This window comes from Merops nubicus, unplaced genomic scaffold (assembly GCF_000691845.1).
Source record: "Merops nubicus isolate BGI_N331 unplaced genomic scaffold, ASM69184v1 scaffold12844, whole genome shotgun sequence".
In the NCBI taxonomy this organism is placed as follows: domain Eukaryota; kingdom Metazoa; phylum Chordata; class Aves; order Coraciiformes; family Meropidae; genus Merops; species Merops nubicus.
This window is the reverse complement of record NW_008602316.1, coordinates 2,659-23,164: the sequence shown is the minus strand read 5'-3', so window position 1 is coordinate 23,164 and position 20,506 is coordinate 2,659. Positions and strand designations below refer to the sequence as shown.

Below are 20,506 nucleotides of genomic sequence, written 5' to 3'. Positions count from 1 at the left end.
GCCTGTCTCAGGGCAGCAAGTTGAAATTATGTTATTGCATAACTAGAGAACTGATAATTCTGTTAATTGTTAGTTCCTAGTGGATTGTTGATGATGGTCTTGCCATTAGCTCTCCAAATCATTCATCTGTTTCTTAAACAAGACTGGGGAATTTTCAAAGGCTTGCTGTAAGACAGCATACCCTTTCCAGATGATATTCCAGAGCCTTTGTTAAGATAAACCCTGCTGTCAAATAGATTAGTCCTGCATGGAAAACAAACCTAACATTTCAGGCTGTATGTAACCATTCCTGTGAGTAAGTAAAGGGTATATATCTTTGGAGTTTTTAACCCTTAAACATTTCTCTGTAGCAGTCATTGTTTCAGTTTGCTGGGTGAGATGACAGCTGTTGCTTATGACCCTCTACTCTGCTATCTTCCTGTTGTAAAGGTCCCCTTAATACTTTATCTTTCTTTGTTCAGCTGATCTCTCAGAGGCAAGAGGCCACCACTCCATCACTGACACACTCCCTCTGGTGACTTGTAAACAGCTTTATGTTGCAGAGTAAAGTGAATCACAAAGTTTCACAGAAAAAAACTTCAGTGCTAAATTCATTAAAATTTGACTTAATGTGAAGCGCACAAAAAAAAAAAAATAAGATTTTGCTGTGTTGACTGTATGGAATGGATCACATAACCTCACCCAACAGGAGTCACAATCCAATTGGGTAGAAATATTAACGTGTCCACAATACATAACGCAATGCTTCTCTGGAATATATCGATCATTTTGGCCTCCAGTTTCATTCATATTTTCTAGTATCTATGCCCTGGATTTGGGGTTAGGACTAGTGGAAGCTGATATAGATTACAACACCTCTACTCTATTATAAATATGCTCAGTTTCTCTTTCCCTTCTTTTAAAACAGGAGAGTAACTCAAGTCTTCTGTGTGACTGACTTTTTTTTCAGCATTTATGATGATTTTTAGGTAATGTCTGTTTCTTGTGCCTTATTTTCACTGTTTTCCCATATTAATTCCATATATGCACTACAGCTTGAATAACAATGTACACAGATCCAAATTTGATACCAGAGTCCTTCTATATTAAGTGCTGTAGGAGGCTTTTGTAAGCGAAACAGGTGAGTGTATTAACAGATGGCTTCAGAAGAAGAGACAACACACATGAAAATATGCCTTTTTTTTTTTACAGCAGTCATACAACAGAAGTCACACTTCTGCGTCTAAATGTTTGTGATGGCCAGGGGGAACTGAATAGTCATAACAGCCATGGGAGAAGGTAGAATAAACAAAACAGTGGCTTTACAGACTAGCCTAAAGTCCTTGTCATTTTAGATGGTTTCTGAGGAAGAATTTGGTAGTCAGGGATTCCCACAGTAAGAAAGCAGAAACAGGCTGTTAATGGAGCAACCTGAATGACCACATGAGGATAAGACATGACAGGTGTGTAAGTGAGCATTGAAAGCCTGAGTTTAACATGGAGGAGGGAAAACCCAGTGGAACGCTTAAAAAGAGGGCGATGCACTCAGACATATGTGTTCAAAGACAATTGAAAAATACAAAAACAAACAAAAAAAACCCCACCCCATTTTGAATGTACTTGAAGAGGAGAAAAAAAGGTCAGGAGTAAGAAATGCACAAGTCTTCATGCATTTGAGAAGCCCAAAATGTGATAATTAGGCCTGGTCAAGTTATTTGCCATCATAGCAACTGTTGTTGCTCTCATACTGCAAGTGTAATTTTTCTAGATAAAATGGATTTATTTTATGAAACTTTCCATGGCACTTGCTAGCTGTCTTCAAACGTTATAAGAGTGCCTCACAGTGTGGTATCTGTAGCATACCAGCTAGCAAGAAAATGTATTTCTGTTTTATTGACCAAATAAGCCAGATAAAACTAAAGGTCTGGTAGATTACTTCACTAACAAAGAAAGATGATGTAATACATCACGTAGCTTTGTTCAGTTTCCATTGATTGACAACACAGCACAACATCTTGCTTTCTTGAGCAAAAACTTATCAGAAAACCGTCAGCAGTCTCCATACTTCAATTCCTACATTTCACTACCTGCCTCTGATAAAAAAAAAAAAATCTTGTAGGTGTCGTTGATAACCCCATTCTGCTATCAGTCAAGCTGAGGCTTCCTGTTTTTCCAGTGGCAAGTTCTGTCTCAGACTGAGAGCAGTTTGAGCTGGAGCTGCTGCTTTGTGCAGCTTTGCTGGAGCTTCCTCTGCAGCCCCCACATAGTCCTGGCCCCAGCCCCAGCCTGCCCTTGTATCCATCAGAAACATGGGCTTCATGCTTTCATGAGGAGACAGCTGCATGCCATTAAACCAGTTAGTTTCAATGTGACTTAATCCAATTTATAAATCATACATGCCCTAAAAATTTTCAGTGTTGAAAATGTTGACAGCAAGAGGATTTTTTTTCCTTTGGCTTTCTTTCTCCTTTTCCTTCCATAGATACACCTCTGGTGTCCTTTTCACATTGACACCTTGTCTGGTGTCCTTTATTCTTTACTAATAAATATAACAGTAATGTGTATTTGATTTTGTTGTTGTTTCACAGCTGCTTTAACATTCAAGTGCCTGGGAGACCAGTGGCCTGTGTACTGCAGGGTGATAAGAGAGAAGAACCTCTGCCAAGACATGAGATGGTATCAGCGGTGCTGTGAGACCTGCAGGGACTTTTACGCGCAAAAAATGCAACAAAAGAGTTGACCTCTGTCAGGCTGGCTGGCTCTCAGCTCTCTGCAATCTTTTTATTTATAAACACACACACACATGTACACAAACACAAACACAAGCTTTTTCAGACCAAATATTATCAGATTACATATAATTTAATAAAATTAATTTATTTGTGCCTGCCAGACAACCTTAATAGTTTTGGTTAGACAGACAACTTGTTTTATCCTGTGACATTTTCATAATTAATTTTTAAATGAACAATCTTGGATACATTTATCAGAATTTTTTTTAAAAAAATAGTAACTGGTATTTTAAATGTTTATTTTCAGTAGGGTCATCTCTCTGTTGCCAAAAAAAAAAAAAAAAAAAAAAAAAAAAAAATCCAAACCCTCACGTTATCTGGAATTTATTTTAATTTAGCTGAATAGTTTTGTTGTATATGGAAATAAAGCCCTTTTTAATTTTATTATATTTTTGGCATTCAGAGTCAGAGTGATCTTGTGTATTTTGCAACGGATGTTGAGGTGAGTAAGCTAACATTATTGAACAGGTTATTACAGAATGTATTGTGAAATCATTCATTTGATTTAGATGTATTGAAGGGGATAATCTACTGTAACTTATAAACAAAATTAAAATAGCTAAATAGGAATTTTGATCATTCTCATGGACACATACTTGAACACAGATACTGAATCAATGAGACACTGTAGAGATTTACACTGAATCACTGTTGCACTGTTTGACGTAGTGTAGAGAAATGCAGTCCTAGAACTTTTACCATCTTATGAATCCACGTCTGTACTGTTTTAACATGTCACTTGATTATAAATGTTTTGAAACAAAAAAAACCATGCCCCTCTACACCTTTGTGTGTCCTTTTGCAGATTTACAAATGGAAGAGTCCTTCCTCCTGCCACTTGTATGAATTAATCTGTTAAACATTTTCAGTTCTCTGATGATGATTGAGAAAATACCTTTGTAATACTACTTTAGTTTTATCTTTGCTTTATGAAAAAGACTTTATAAAAAGTAAATGTTTTACAGTTTTGTGAAACGTTATGAAACACCTAAAATTTTCCTTATGAGAAAATGTTGTACATGATTCACATGATTTTTACATTTTCAATAAAAAGTAAAGCTTCTTTTGTTATTTGCATTTTCCCTCTTCTGGGCATCCATGTTTGCTAGCTTAAACCATCAAGCCCTGAATCACAGTGGGTACAGCTACCATAGTCCCTACAACAAATGCCTCCTGCCTCTTGACTTAGGCACTTTTCTGCAGCTGCAGACAGACATGCCAATCTGTGAGGCTTGGTATATGGAAAGTTGTGTATAACAGAGTAATATTCAGTGCAGGAGAAGTTATTTATCTCAGGTGAGTTCTATAGCCACTGAATTTGGCAAGAGCCAGAGAGGTACGCCTTCTGCCCCCATTTTGTGATGCAAGGTTTCAGACATGCTCTGAAAATATGTGGGAGAGTAAACCCTGAAGGCAAGACAGGCAAAGAAATTAGTCCGAAAGGCATATTTCCTACTCAGAGCAAAAAGGGAACTCATCTTTATTTGAGTGATTGTTCCTTTTAGTCCTCTGCAAAGAGCCTACTGTATAGATGTGGTGGAGATACCCACACAATTCAATAAACTAAGGCCCCAAATCAGGCCCGTGATTCTGTCCCAGCAGAATCTCTAGCTGCTGTCTTGACTCCCATTGAAATCCACATATGTGCTTTCAAATAGCTGTATTGTCAAAATCTTTGGTTTCGCTTCTTCCTTCTGTGAATTCAAAACCTGCAACTTTCATGATGTGCTAAGGTATGATTTTAAATTTAGTATCTTCTGGTTTTAAAAAGTAAAGAAAGAAAAATAACTCAGACATCATGGAATGTGATATTGTATTTTGTGTAATTAGAATGTTTCAATGCACAGAAAGTTTGTGCATAACTTCTCAGTATTGCAGATGCACATTTGAAAGTTTAACAGAAGTATTGTAGTTGGCAGGCAAAACAAACAATGATTTATTAGTTTTTCCTGCTTACTTGGTACCCAGTCCTGCAGATACTCTTGCAATTGCTTGGATCACAACTAATAGTCAGGCAAGAGGAAAGATGCCTTCAGACTAGGGCCAGAGGACAGTCTTTCATCAGCCAGGGCTATTACCCACAAAATTTTGGCTGTTTATGCTCTGCAGTTTCTGAATAGTCCACTAACAAGAATGTCAACTTTATCCCACAATGAAAAAGTACATTTTGACTCTGCCTGTATCCACTGAAAGCAGATTAGTTTCTTCACATGAAAACATCCTCCCATCGCCCTTATACAACGTCAAAAAATGAAAATACTTCTGGATGGGAACCAGGGAAAGTTGCACAGCAAAATTATGTTCTTTTTAAATGTAATGAGTGAAATCAGGATGTTGTAATGTTGATAGTTCTGGCTATGATTCCTTTGGCATCTGTAGTACAAAACTATTTATTAGTTGTGTGCGTGCTGTTTTGAAGTAGTTTTGTGTCTACATAGCAAAAATGTCTCTTCCTGCTTCAATATACTCTATCATCATTCAGAGAAGCAGCACAGACCAAAACACCTGTTTTGTCAGAAAATGATAGGAACGTTTTGACAACATGCCCAGCCTGTGACCCAAGTCCCAGCACATTGTGGAGGGTATGCATGCATGTGCCTGCTCTGCAGAGCTCTGCCACAGCCCTGGGTGACAGCAGGCAATCCTTTCCAGCTGTGTTCAGGGAAGCTACAGCCCTCTGCATGCATAGACATTCCCACCTGCATTTGGTTGCTTTTCAGATTTCGTCTTTCTTTTTCAGCAGCAATCTCTCTGCATTAATACATTTTCCTTTCAGCCTGATGAATATGTAAAATTTCAACCAATGAATGTCAAATCAGCTTCAGCTGACAAGTAAAGATGAAATGCATTCCAGCTCACAAGGGCTAGATCAGGCCTCTGTACTAATTTAATAATAATATAAATAGCTAATCAGACTCTGTTTTGTTGGAGTAACTATGATTTAAGGGGTGCAGAGGGTTTGTGCCAGGCTGGTACACAGTGGGCTTACTTCTTCCCAAATACACGCAGGCTAGCTACAGCAGAGACCAAAAGTTACAGTAGTTACCACTTCTCATACCGTCCTAAAGAAAAGGAATAAATGAATTTTAATTGTGTTGTCATTTATTCTGGAGGGAATTTGCTGCTTTCTTCTAGAGGATGTGGTTTAGGTTTGAGTTGTTTTATGTTTTTTTTTTTTCATTCAGTTTTCATTGTCCTCCTCAGTGACAGAGAAGCAGCCATTTTTTTTGCACTAAAAGTATATTAAAAACTGAAAGCTTGCCTGCGTAAAGAGACCAATGGAGGCCCTAAAGCTTAGCATGTCAACTGTAAACAGAAAATTAAGAGTGCTCAAAGAGAATGTGAACAGCTCTGTAGAAAACATGCTCAAAAATCCATCAAAAGCAGGAAGCCAGGTAGCAATCAGTTAGACCATCTGCTAATACAAGTGTGAAAGGAATGCTCAGGATGACAGCTATAAGAGGGAAGTTCAGTTAATTATTTGTATTGGCCTTTGCAGTCTAAATGTTGCAAAGGTTCTTGTACCTTACATGTTCCTTAAAGCAGAGATGTCAGAGAAGCTGGATAAAGCTGAAAGAAATATACAAGAATGTAAGACCAAATAGGTATGTTAGGTGCTAAAAGGTATCAAGGGTGGCAGACACTTGAGTTTTGTGGAACAACACAGCTGGGAAATTACAGAACAGCTTGCCCTGGTGTATAAGATGTTTCAGATGGCCTCTCGGACAGAGGACCAGCAGACTGCAGTGTAATTCCAGCCTGTGGAAAAGGGGGTTTTTAGGGGATCCTCTGAATTACAAAATACAGTCCTGAGTTCCTTTTCTGGTGCAGTAAAAGCTGATAAAAGAGAGTAAGATCACTGAGCATCTGGATAAGCATTGGCTGTTGGCAAAGAATCAGCCTGACTTCATCTGTGTCCTGAGCAAAGAGGATCTAATGGACACAGAAGACTTTGACAAGGTTCCACATTACAGGGTATTCAAGAAACTATATTCACACAGGACTACAGAAGCAAACTTTATGGCTTGAAAGGTGGTTAAAGGATTGGAAGCACAATGGTCATCTTTCAGGATGGAGAGGTGTCAGCAGTATGGTTCCCCAAGGAATGATGATAGATTTATTTTTTCCAACATTTTCATCAATGGCAAGAGGAAGAGAGTGAAAACTGAGGTCTCCAGCACTGGAGGTGAGGTTAAGCTCTTCTGGTTAGTCAACCATTGCCTCACTTGGCAAGATACTCACAAAACTGAGAGATTAGTCAAGACATTAGCCAATAAAATTTGATGTGGCTAAATATGGTGGCATAGCTACAGAAAGTAATAAACTATTGCTACAAGACACTGAACTTGCAACTGGTAGTCATGGTGGAGGAGGAAAATAGTGTTGTTGGTTAGTATAGGCCAAAGTTATTTGCTCTTTGAGAATAGTGGGGAAAAAAAGCTAAAACCTGAGGGGTGTTGTCAGGCATCATTTTTCCCATTTTTGGAACTGTGGTGTACACACAGCTTGGACATTTCATTCATTCATGGATGCTGTGTTATCATGAACACTGTTGTGGAATTACACTGTAGCACATTAAAAATGGCAAATAAATAAGCAAGGGAATAGACCAGGTGGCTTATGAGATGAGACTGAAAAATATGATTTGATTGGAGAGGAAGAGACTGAGATAAGCATAGTCAAGGTTTAAAAAATCTTGAATGTGATGGATAAGCTGCACACAGAGCTCTTGTTCTTAAAATTCTACAGTATAACAGAGAGGACATACTTGATAAAACTGGTATGAAAGTTATTTTAAAACACACAGAAGTAAGAATTTTAGACAGATGACCATGAGGTTCTGAAGATTGCTTCTAGAGGAAATAGTATCAGAAGATCTGGAGAGAGGACATGTTAGAAAGCAGTCCATTGGAAAAAGACTTGGGGGTACTAGTAAATGAGAAGCTGGACACGAGCCACCAATCTGCAGCAGCAGCCCATAAGGCAAATCAGATCGTGGGCTCCATCAAAAGAATCGTGGGCAGCAGATGGAGAGAGGTGATCCTGCCCCTCTACTCTGCCCTGGTGAGACCTCACCTGGAGTCCTGTGTCCAGCTCTGGAGCCCCCAGCACAAGAAGGACGTGGAGCTGTTGGAATTGGTCCACAGGAGAGCCACAAAAATGATCAGAGGGCTGGAGCAGCTCTGCTGTGAGGACAGGCTGAGGGAGTTGGGGTTGTTCAGCCTGGAGAAGAGGAGGCTCCAGGGGGACCTTATAGCAACCTTCCAGTACCTGAGAAGGGCCTACAAGAAAGCAGGGGAGGGACTATTCACAAGGGTTTGTAGTGACAGGATGAGGGTTAATGGCTTTAAGCTAGAAAAGGGTAGATTTAGGTTAGACTTTAGGAAAAAGCTCTTCAATATGAGAATGATAGACCACTGGAATAGGTAACCCAGAGAGGTGGTGGAAGCCCCATCCCTAGGGGCATTCAAGATCAGGCTGAGTGAAGTCCTGAGTAGCTTGATCTAGTTGGAAATGTCCCTGCTTATGGCAGGGGAGTTAGACTAGATGACCTCTGGAGGTCTCTTCCAGCCCAGACATTCTGTGATTCTATGATTCTAAGTCCTTAAAGAGACAATAAAAGGCCTGGGAAGAGACACTCTAACACAGAAAATTGTGAGGGTTCTGGGAGAGTAAAAGGACTGAACTGCAGAAAGTAGCCAGGTGTACATAGTCTCCCTAAGCAGCATCTCTTTTTGCCTTTTTCAAACACAGTGACAGATCCTGGGTGTTGGGAGTCTGACCTAGTGAGATGTTTTATGTGTTCTTGCGTCATGCCTAATGAAGCAAAACAGTGTCACTAAACAAATCACACAGATGCACACCACTTTGTACACTAGAGTTCCAAGGAAGAATCCTGTGTTCAAAGAGACGTTGGAAGGTAGAGATGTTTAATAACGAAGGCATTGTAGAACACAAATTACGTAGTTCTGCACTGGGTAAAAGGAGACTACATATCCATAGTTCTTTACTGAACAGTCCACCCATCAACCCCTAATTCCACAACTTAGTTGTGGGGGACCTATGGACAGCATCCATAGGTCATCCCTTGTTGACTGATACAGTATATCTGGATTTCTGCAAGGCCCTCGACACAGTCCCCCAAAACAACCTTATCTCTAAATTGGGGAATAATGGATTCGATGGGTGGTCTGTTCTGTGGATAAGGAACGGGCTGGATGGTCACATCCAGAGAGTGATGGTCAATGGCTTAATGCCCAGATGGAGGATAGTGACGAGTGGTGTCCCTCAGGAGTCTGTTCTGGGGCCAGTGTTGTTTAATATCTTCATTAATGCATTGAGTGCACCCTCTGCAAACCACCACTATCAGCATAGGCTGGGAGAGGGTTTACTAAAGAGCAGTCCTGTGGAAAGGGACTTGGGAGTGCTGGTGGATGAAACACTGGACATGAGCCACCAATGTCCAATTACAGCCCAGAAGGTCAATCACATCCTGGGTTGCATCAAAAGAACTGTGACCAGCAGGTCAAGAGAGGTGATTCTGCCCCTCTGCTCTGCCCTGGTGAGACCTCACCTGGAGTCCTGTGTCCAGCTCTGGGGTCCCCAGCACAAGAAGGATGTAGACATCTTGGAGCAAGTCCAGAGAAGGGCCACCAGACTGATCAGGGTAATAGAGCACCTCTCGTATGAAGACAGGCTGGGGGATTGTTCAGCCTGGAGAAGAGAAGACTCTGGCGGGACCATATAATGACCTTCCAATACCTGAGAGGGGCCTAAATGAAGGCAGGGGAAGGTCTGTTCAAAAGGGTTTGTAACAATAGGAGAAGGATTTTAAGCAAGGAAAGGGTAGATTTAGACTGAATATTAGAAAAAAGTTCTTTAATATAAGGGTGATAAATCACTGGAATGGGTTGCCCAGAGAGGCAGTGGAGGCCCCATCCCTGGAGTCATTCAAGGTCAGGCTTGATAGGGCCCTGGGTGAGCTGACCTAGTTAGAGATGTCCCTGCTTGTCCCAGATGACCTCCAGAGGTCCCTTCCAGCATGAAACATTCTATGATTCTATGTCATAGTAAGTCTAAAAGAGCAGCTTCATGGTAGCTCCTTAGTGTACACTTTAAAGGTATATTAGTGTTTCAGAGCTTCATTACATTGGATAAAATCAATTCTAAATGTAGCAGCTATTTGCCCAGAAGTATGCATGTCTGCTCAGAAACATTGTCTCTACTGTCTCTTTTGTGGATGCTCAGAAATACTCTGAGTATCTACTTGAAAGGCAACTGATTAATGACTGTTAACACATATGCTGTAAAATAATCACCAATAAATACATGCAAGGAAAAATAATGAGCGTTCTAAGTTGATAAGGGTTTTAACTTATATCTCAAAGCGTTTATTACATGAGGATCTCATATTAGTGACATTAAAAAAATATAGTTAACTGGTTTTATTTTCTTTTCAAATTTCAGCAGTCTTCTGTACAGAAAATAGATTGGTTTAATTCTCTGGTCTAAGTATAAGGCTGAAAGTTTTGTGATGCCGTAATTCCCAGCACTAAGTTAATCCAAAATAGGTTTTCCTGGATTTCAAACAATGAACTTTCAAAAACCTATCCTCTCTGGCAGTGTCATAAAAAAATGAAACGTATCTTAGAAACCCAGGAAGATTTGAAAATAAAGGTTAAAATAAAACTGAAGAGTCTGCTTTTGCTGGTTGTAAGTCATGGCCATGAAAAGGGGAATTTTATTAGCTGAAATTCAAAAGAACTTAAGACTTAAAAAATTATGAGAAAAATACCCAATCTCAAAATAAAATAATAAAAGTGAAGGGACTGAGACTACACCATTCAAGTCAGTAAAAGTTTTTTTCCATTCACTTGAACAGGAGCAGAATCAAATCCCTGAAAACTTCTGTTATCAATTACTTGAACCAATCTAACAGTTCCCAGGTCAAGAAGAATTTACTGTGAAAGAAATCCCTGAACCTAAAGAAGTGCATGCCATAGCTGTCACGGTAAATGGTAATGACCCACACAGCACAATGGAACCTCTTAGTACTGCCACAGAAAAGGAGGACTTCCTTTGGACTGGGAGCTGCTTCTAATCTTCTGGGGAAAAAAAAAAAAAAAAAAAAGCTTACTTTGAAGTATTGTAAGCTTGACTTTTTTGGCAGGTCACTTGAGGAAGTGCTGGTATGCATTTAAGTGTCTCATGCATCTACTCACTGGTACTCTACTAGCTTTAATGAGCACATATGTATCTATCAAAATAGACCTTGAACTCAAAAACTTAAGCTAGGCACTTACAGAAAGATGTCCTGTCTTCTCTGCCACTTCTAAACAATCTTTTATCATTGGTAGATGATATAAGTGAGCCTGACACCAAACAGGGGTCAGATACAGTTTCAGGAAACTGTCGTATCCTTCTTCACGTCATTAATAATAGAAGGAGCATGCACAGCCAGGAAGCAGAAGCTGGGGCTGTTTTCATTATCACTCTACAGGACAGAAACATGGACTTCTCAGTTTTGCCAAATAACAACCATCCTGATAAATTCCTGCAACTGGAGGTGAAGTCTTTAGTGAAAAACTCGGCCTTTCTACAAGACAGCCTGGCAAAATTCTCAGAAGCAGCTTTACCTGGAGTGCAGCAGTGGCGCAACAGGGTCTATTTACAGGTAAGGTCTAAAAGAAGCTGACATTTTCCCTTATTTTTCTACCTCATTTTGGGATCAAGAAACAAATGGTGTGATGTTGAGACTTCAGTTGTTAACTCAGCACCTTGCATTTCTGAATCTCTATCACTAATATCTCTGTACATTTTTTGATTGACTGCAGTGAGGATCAGCCTCCAAGAGAAGTTTTACTCTCTTCAGGGCAGTCTGGTGGCTTTATTTCAAAAAGTCAAGCTTTCTGCTGCTCTTTATAACATCTTGATAGCATTTCACAGAAAGTCTGCTGATGTCAACAATTAATTGTACTAAAGGGGCAAATGGAAGACACGCTCACAAGAAATAAGAAAAGAAAAAAAAAGATTTATATATGAAAGCAAGGTCATATCCCTCAAACTCAATGAAAAGGCACATTAGAAAGACCATTAGAAACTCTTGGTAGTGTCTGTCAAACTTGTGTATGCCTACATAGTTCCCTGTAGATTCCTCTTTATGTTGCCTTTTTTTTTGTTCTCGTTCCTATCTGACCTTCCTATTATTCTGACAGACAGCTGTTGAAAGTGTGGAACATATTGCATTAATCCAGGTTACTATATAGAGGTAGAAGCAGTTTCTTGGTAAAAATGCAAATGTCTGCTGCCTAGTAGAGGCCCTGGAGCCAGCAGAAGAGAAGTTCATGTCTGGATCAGCACCGGTACAGCTGCATCAGCTCACACCCCTCTGGGCCCCACTTGCTGCTCCACAGCACTCCTTTCCTGCTGCTGGGGGAGCCGCTTGCCTTTCCCCTAGCATGAGCAAAAGCTCCAAGGTCTGGTTCTTGTCAAGGAATGGAGACACACATAAGTGGTTGGGGGTGGGGGGTGGAGGGAGAGAATGTGGAGAAAGGTCTGCATCCTGAGGATCCTGAGGGTAAGGGTCCAATTCCCCAGGGCTATGAGAACTGCAGCCGATAAAGCATCGGCCTGGGGGAGGGGAAGACGAAGATTCTTAAAGTCTCCCACAGCTACTTCCAGCTGCAATTCTCCCCTCTCAGACATTTTTCCCCACCATCTCCCCAAGCCCCTTCGCTCCCGCCTGGAGTCTGTTGCAGTCCTCATCCACACACAAAAGTCCTCGCACTCCTTTCACCAGCGTCGATGACCAGCCCCTCACCCCACCCCATTCCCGACATTTCCTAGCCTCTTCCTTACTCCAGACACCCTTCCCTCTGCTTCCTCCAATGCCTCCAGCCACCTCTGCTCATATTGTATAATCTTTGCTGGAGATTCCCCAAGGGGAGCTGGGAGGGGGGACACACGGTTGCTTATTGCCTCCCATGAAAAGAGCCCAAACCAAGGGAAGGAGCCTGTGGAATCCCAAACAATGGGGTATGGTGCAATGCTGGCCTCTCTCCCCACCCCACCTAAGCCCCTCTTTTGTGCGGGAGGGGGGCAGCCACACACAGAGCCTCCTCCACAGCAAGGATCCTTCTCCCCATTGTTTTTAAACAGGACATGCTGTCACTGAGCCAGGGCTGCAGAACTTCGGGAGGATTAAAAATGTGTGGAGAGCCCTGTGCTTTTTCGACTTGTGCTCTGCCCTTTGCCACTAGCAAGAGGGTTTTCCTGGAACTCTGTTCCTAGCCCCAGGATGGCCATTTCAAAGGAAATTTCTCTGCTCACCATGTCTCCAGATATGCAGTTTGCAGTGTGGTATGTTTTATAAATGTTAAACCTAAGGCACAACCTATACTTTTAAGTGTAGTGAATTAGTGAATTCAAGCTGTCCAGATTAAATTCATTGTGCCTTGTTCTCTCTCCCTTATGAGCTTACCTCCTTTTTCTCCTTTTGCTGACAATCAAATAAAGCAAAAAGAAATGATGAGTTCCAGACATTAGAATAAACATGATGGCACAGTGGAGAACTAATGGCACAGGAATAACATGTTTTCCTTTAAGATGAGAGAGCTAATGGGGTTAAGGGTTAGTTAATTCAAAAATGGAAATGGGGGGGGGGCTGAGGGAGAAAAATTTGGTTCAGAACATATGTGCATGACCTACAGACTCCCAAAGTCATTAAACCTTGGGAGTAGCCTAAATTCTCTCTTCAGAAATTCCTTTTAAGAAGCTATTACTACTCAGTGTACAGCCACTTTTCAGTGGTGTGTTTGTGGTCTCTTCCAGACCTTTATTACTGAGATCACTTAAATTCAAGTGCAGTTAGTTGCTTGTGTTTCTCCACCTCGAAGTTTTAAAATGTATTTCCATTATAAAAAGCTTGCCATAATGATAATTCACATTGCAGACCAAGAAGTTTCTCCTCTTTCTCTTTACTCTCCTCCTCTGTATCAGGCAAACTAAACAGTTTCCCTGTTTACCATATATTTTTATCATTGACTCTGAATAAAACAAACATTAAGGCGGTCCAGAAATCTTGGCCTTTCCTTGTGAAAAGCAGCTTAAAAAGCACAGATTGTTCTTCCTACAAATGGATAGCGCTGACTGCTTTCTGTTTGTCCCGAAAATTTTCAGTACCACTTGACTCTGCCTCACAATATGTTTTAATGCTCAGCATACACCAGATGATAAATTTCCAGTATCTGCTTTTGATAGCCAGGATGCATGCCTGCCCTGTAATCTATGCAGTCATTTTTCTGCAGTTCTTAGACTTCTTTTTCCTGCCTGTATTTCCCTTTTTTTCTCTGTTTCTGGAAAACAGCAGAAAGCTTTTGGTCTCTGACTACCATGCTACTTCTTGTCATGTTGCTCTTGCTTAGGATTATCACAACCTTAAATTTTGGCCTGCTAACTGCACTCCTAAACTCTCCTAGTTTCTAATCTGAGCCAACACCTATGTCCTGCCTTTGCTTGTTTTTCAGTGTACCAGGACAACAGATTTTTTTCATCTGTAATTTAAGTGCGGGGTTACAGTCAGTTGTTTGTCCCCTGGCTCATAAGTGCATTACATACTTCCACTATTTCCCTTACTCTTCCCTAGACACCTGTAACTGGCCACATTCAGAGCCAGCTGCAAAGTTGGCAGGAGCTTTGGTCTGATACCGTACAGAAGTTTTTATATAATGCACTCACAGTTCTGCACAACTCCATTACCAATGAGAAATAAAACAGCCTTCTTCAGGTAAACAAGTTGTTATGAGGACAGAAGTACTATCAATGCTGCACAATCACAATAGTCTGTAGGAATGCCTATTTTTCTCTAAATATTCCTGTCAGTTCAGCTTAGCTGTTTGTAACTATCTACTGATCCCATTCCCATACATGTCAGCAGACTTCCCAGGTTGCTTTGTAGTGTATGATGCTGCCCTATGTCTCTGACCAGCAATTCTGATCCCCTTTGGTTCCTTCAAAAGGAAAACTTCCATTCTTAGGAATCCTTGCTGTCTGCCTTCCTGTCTTTCAGATCTGCTTACCTACCCTTGGCTACTCCTTGCTTTCCTGATTGCTTTTCCACACCATTCTCTATGAGATCAGATTTGCTCAAGAAGTTCTAAAGAGATAAGAATGATTTATCCTGACAAATGAGCTTTTCTTATTGACCAAACACCTAGCAATACCTGTACAGTTGTTACAACTATCACAGGGATTCTTGAGTTACTAATTCTAGGTTTTGTCTGCCAGATATTTCGTCCACCTTAGAAACATGTCTCTACATGAGAAAAATGCCCTTACAAATACTGAGAGGGTCCTCCTGGGTGTGTCACAATGCTTTTGCACGACAGAGATTTATAGTCTTTTAAAAATTACATGCAAATATAATAATCACCCTGCTACCCACTTTAACTACAATTGAGGTTGTTACACACCAAATCCTGTAGTATCTGATGGCCCTAAGTTTCAAGACTCCCTTGGTTAAATCTTTTCAGTGTAGCTGCCCATCAACAGCATTTGTTGGTTTCGTTGAGTACATCCCCCAGCAGCAGCTGGAGACCATGGCTGGCCATGGAACAAGAGGATCTAACTCTCTTGAGAGAGAGTAAAGAAAAATTTGACTTCAAGGAAGTAAGTTTCTGTAGATTTTAGGTTTACCTTTGATCCCTTCTTGCAGGTAGATGAGCTTGAGACCAAGGCCTAGCCTTAACTGTTGATGCCCTTGTTTTGTTGTGTGATTGTCTTGATGTCTTGTACCACAGGCTACGAAAATAAGGGTTAGACTCATGTCATCTCAGTGCTAACAACAACAGCAGGAACAAATGGATGAAGCCAGGATAAAAATTACGTAAATATGTTTCCTAGCAATACAGATTAAATTCTAAATTGATTCTAATTTAATTCTAAATTAATTCTAATTTAAAATTATTTTATTATAATGTACCTATATGCATAATTTGAACTATTAAATAATCAGCAAGAAAAAATGTGGAGTAAGCAAATTATGACCCAAGGATGGAACTAACACTGACTCTCTGTAGATCTTCAGGTTTTTTACAGAATCCTCTTTTTGTATGTGCCAGCTCTCTGGGTCTGTCAAAGAGGGACAAACTGTCTTCAGTGAAACAGGAGTTGTAAATCCTAACAGCTTTCTTACTTGTTAGCTATATGTAGATCTAATACAGTTACGTCTTTGCAGAGATGAGCATTTTTCATCTTGTTAAACAAGTATTTCATCAACACAGTTCCTAAAAAATTTCTCAGAGTTCTTCATAACTATTGTTGCTTTGAGTATTTGCTGTTTCCTCCTCCTATTCAGTGAATAGTAACATAAATTACCTCTGATTTATGTTACACCATCTGCTCTACCCTCATTCACACTGGCTTCTTAGACACACTGTGTAACGTATATTCTGCAATATATAGGGATACCTAAGTTTATAATACTTTTCTTTGTCTTTAAACTTTTGCTTCATGAGTTAGAATCAAAACATAGAAATCTATGAAAACTGTTGTGAGATGTTTTAAACCTTAAAAAATATGCAGTTTTTCAGTTTTTGCTAGAATTAATACTAGCAGGCATATTTTTAATTTTCTTCTAATTTTTTTTTTTTTTTTTTTTTTGCTATGTGCCTTCTGTCTTTCATTTTTCCTAACTAGTCTCTAGGACATAACTACTGCAAAAGTTTCAAAACCAAGCATTTGCCTGAACTCAAGGGTATCCTCCTGATTAGCTTGGCACTTCAATGTCTGTTCTCTAAAACTTCTGCAGACTATCTCCTACCACAAATTCCAATTCAGTTCTCATGGAAAAACCCTATTGCCCCTCCCATCCTAATCCCTCTCTACCTCTGCTCCAGGCTACCACATTCTCATGTTCTCATGCCCATGAAAAGGAAGGTAGTCCAGACAGAAGGGGCAAAAAGTTTTGCCACAAATCTCTCTCTTTATAAATAAGTTTTGCATCATGCCATCTATTCCAAGTTTTGGAGCATTTTATTTGTAACAGCTTTAGAAATGACTGTCAAGTCACATTCTTTTCACAACATTTTAGCCTGGGGAGGCTGAGCATCCCCTGGTGAGACAGTTCGCATTCTTCAACAAAATGTTCTCCAACTTCAACTATCTAGCAAGCCTGAGGCAAGCATCATTAAGGTCAATGAAAAATTTTAAATAAGAAGTAAAATCAATAAAATAAAATAGTAACGATATAATGCAGTCAGAAAGAAGCTACCATTAAAAACACCAACTCAGCTGAAATGTGACCAGTATAACCCAGAGGGCTTCAGTGCCAGCTGTAACTACAACGCAAAGAGTAATATTGTCAGGGGATATATCAAGGCTAAAGAATGGCATATGGAAATTATGAACTAGTAGAGGGACTAGGAGAGAACTAAGCATCCACCCACCTACTAGTGGTAATTACTGATGGGAAACATGCTTAGTCACAATTTAATGATAAGAATGTCAGCATGACTCCTCCTCCTAGGGCTTCTTAGAAAAAGGCTGTTATTTTCTCTTCTCCAAATCTTTTTTTTTTTTTTTTTCCGAAGGAAACCAGTCCTTCTGCTTCCTTCTATGCCTGCCTGCCCTAGCCCAACTCACATACATCTATAGATCTGCACAGGCACTGAGGCATACAGTAGATGATGACAGGTAGCAGCTGGCTTCCACTGAAAGTAGATCCACCAGCTCATGAGGAGGACAGAAAATTACTCAAGCAGAAGAATTCAAAAGTTTGCTAACAGGCTGGGGACCTGAACTCACTGATGTGTGTTCCAAGCAGCTCCCAGAGCCAGTGTGCAGGTGGGGGTCGATCCCCTGGACTACCACCAAGAAGGTGAAAGGAGAAGCAGGATCTGCCCTTAGCAGCAACAAGCCCTTTGGCTGCTGAAGTCCGTCCAGCCCGCGGCACCTTAACAGCTAGAAATCTCAATATAAATAAAATATCATGTGAAAGATTGTCTTTCATGAGAGAAAGTTTCTCAGGTCCCAGACTCTTCATTGGCTGTTTATGATGTATATTCACTTTACAGGAGTCTGGAAGTGGGTACTGCCCACACCTTTGCAATTTCTGAGTGTGGGAGAGGGCTGGTGTGTGCCTCCATCCCAGCATGCCTGCCACAGGGCCAAGGCTCCCCTTGTTTCAATGTAAAGTTCCTAAGGACAAAAGTGGTAATGGGGAAGTGGTGTCTGCTGACGAGAAAAGCTGAAACTGCACTGTGGCAGTTCTGTAGAAGCAGCCCTGAGACACGGGAAAGGTGTTAACATAAGGCAGGAGCTCTGCCAGAAGCAGGTGTCTCAGGATGCTGACATGCTGTCAGAACTGAAGGACGGTCATGGGAAAATTCAAAATCTCAGGGACAGAAGGTTGTCATGAGCCAATATGTTCAACAGTTTGAATTGCAGAGTCTGATTGCATTCTTCCGTGCATTTACAGGTAGAAAAATATGATAACTACCGTCTTACTGGCTCATAGAGAGACTCTTGGTGCTGTGTGAAGCAGCAGCTTGTGAGTTCTCCAAAAATGAGATCCCATCAGGATTGTTCATCCCCCTCCCTTGCCACACCCTTGTTCTAAAAGGTCTGATTTAATGATTGGTGTTGCTGGAAGGCTGCTCAGATATTCAATTACCTTTGAGTTCTGACAGTGTCCAAATTAAGAACTCTCCCTCAGTTGAATGATGGGTCTCTTTGACATCCTGACACAGATCTAGCAGTCAACAACGTGAACAGATTTGTGAATCACACCCCTGTCAATGATGCCGCTCCACTCCAGGCAGTCATTTACACACCATTACCCCTTCATTTCATTCTGCTTTGTCCTTACAACTCTTTGCTTCTGCATCAAATGCCCACGGCTTTCACCAGAACTGCATCTTCCACTCCAGTACTCCATAGCATTGTTTTGCTAAAAGCATTATAATGCCAGTTCGCATTTGCCGAAGTGTTTAATGTTCATATTGTACCCACATGCTTTCCCCAGAAGGAAAAAATCTGCCCAGAGTGAGTAGTCAGACTCCCTTACTGCGCTGTAAATGTTTGCCAGAATAAGAAAAATAGTTGCATGTGTAATTTTAAAAACTGTTCTGTTGTGTTGACAAATTATATTTCTGGAAGGGGGCCTGTGTCATAGGTCAATGAAGATGAAAACAAACTTCTGCTATGACCTGTGCCTTACAGAGAGAAAAGAGAAATGTCAGTGAGCTTCCAGGCTTAGACTTGAACGGAATCAGTCAAGAAATGATAGACAAAGCCCTTGGGAAACACATTACACCCATCACCCTGAAATCCACAATAAAAAGCAACCCCTTGTATAGTGATATCTACGTGGATGATGACTGGGAGGAGAAAAAAAAGACTCCTTCCTGGACCGTGCAAGACTATGACAGACACTCGCTGCACTCTAACTTGGCCAGCCACATAAAGGTAACATGCTGTTTTGCTGTGTTTGAGGAAAGTAGATTGCTATGAACTGTGTGGTGTGTGCACAAACTACGGTGCAGCCTGCTTGGCTCTTTCGGTGGGATCCCAGAAGTAAATATGGACTTATTTTCTGGTACAGACATGATGCTAACATGAGTCTGATCAGTAAAATAAGTCTATGTACCTGGTTAGATTCCAGGAACCTCAGTTCTGCAGAACATGACCCCTGTGACTACTGAAAGTCTTCAACGGGAATACTCCACAACTCAACTTCCCTGTTTTTGTAGGGAAGAACTACAAACAAGGCACCGAATATACTATATACCCACTTTAATAACTTGTTCATAACATCGTTCTGTTATCAGATAATATATATTTTTTCAGCCTCATCCACATTATGCAGAAACTTGCCTGCCAGTGGGATGGCACAAACCACTTTTAGGGTTAATTTTGTGATTTTTTTCTGCTGTTTCCCTTTTGGAAAGGTTCTCAGATCTGTGCTTATAAATCATTACCTCTTGTGGAGAAGACAACATGGATTCTTCTGTGTTTCTTAATCACATTTCAGTGGCAGGTGTCCTACATTTTTTTCCACTACATTTGGCTTTTTCCTGTTGAAGAGTTTGGGTTTAATTTTTAACAGTGGAATATCTGCAGCATCTGGCAAGTAGCACAACCTGTGTTCAAGTGAAAGTTCCTTGCATTTGTGTTGTGATGTCTTAAGTTCATTTATCACTGTCTGATGGTAGCCAAAATACTTCTGGCTATGTTCTAGTGACTTTATGTGCAAGAAGGAGACACTTAGTAAATTTTCTGATTTTTCTTTTAGGAAAACCCTAACGATCTACAGTTTTGGATGGGGGATATTTATACTCCTGGGTATGATACCTTGTTAAAAAAGAAAGAGAGAGAAAGAAAGCATTCCAAGTGCTGCCGAATCATCCTGCTCATGGTACTAGCTGTTTGCATCTTGATTACCATAGTCACACTCAGCATTTTACTCACTTAGTAAAGCCAAATGATGTTGATGGGAATTTTTTTCAATAAATATTTTACTAAGCTATTCCCCTCCCTCATTTTATTTTAATTCCAGCTTTTTGTCACAAATACAATTTGTCTGACATAACTATTTTACAATGTTGCTGCGCAGCATAAGGAATTTATCCTGGAAAGAGACAAATACTCTGAGTGCAGCAGAATGTCTCCTTATTGGTATAATTAAAAAAGAAAACTATAAATATGCTAGTGCTTTCTTCTTTGGACGAGTGATCTGG

General features: G+C 40.5%; 1 protein-coding gene across 1 annotated transcript; it reads left to right on the top strand.

Moving 5' to 3' along the window:
• The first annotated feature begins 11,280 nt into the window (after positions 1–11,280).
• On the top strand, positions 11,281–20,241 carry KIAA1024L (KIAA1024-like ortholog). The gene is made up of 3 exons (XM_008938324.1): positions 11,281–11,445; positions 18,990–19,235; positions 20,062–20,241. The coding sequence occupies exons 1-3, from the start codon at positions 11,281–11,283 to the stop codon at positions 20,239–20,241; spliced, it is 591 nt and encodes a 196-aa protein (XP_008936572.1).
• The last annotated feature ends 265 nt before the right edge of the window (positions 20,242–20,506 follow it).

Bases quoted from the DNA above. Each gene is read 5' to 3' on its own strand.
- KIAA1024L (XM_008938324.1), top strand. From the start codon at position 11,281: ATGGACTTCTCAGTTTTGCCAAATAACAACCATCCTGATAAATTCCTG. The intron at 11,446-18,989 runs GTAAGGTCTAAA...TGTGCCTTACAG, and splicing joins GCAACAGGGTCTATTTACAG to AGAGAAAAGAGAAATGTCAG. The intron at 19,236-20,061 runs GTAACATGCTGT...TTTTTCTTTTAG, and splicing joins ACTTGGCCAGCCACATAAAG to GAAAACCCTAACGATCTACA.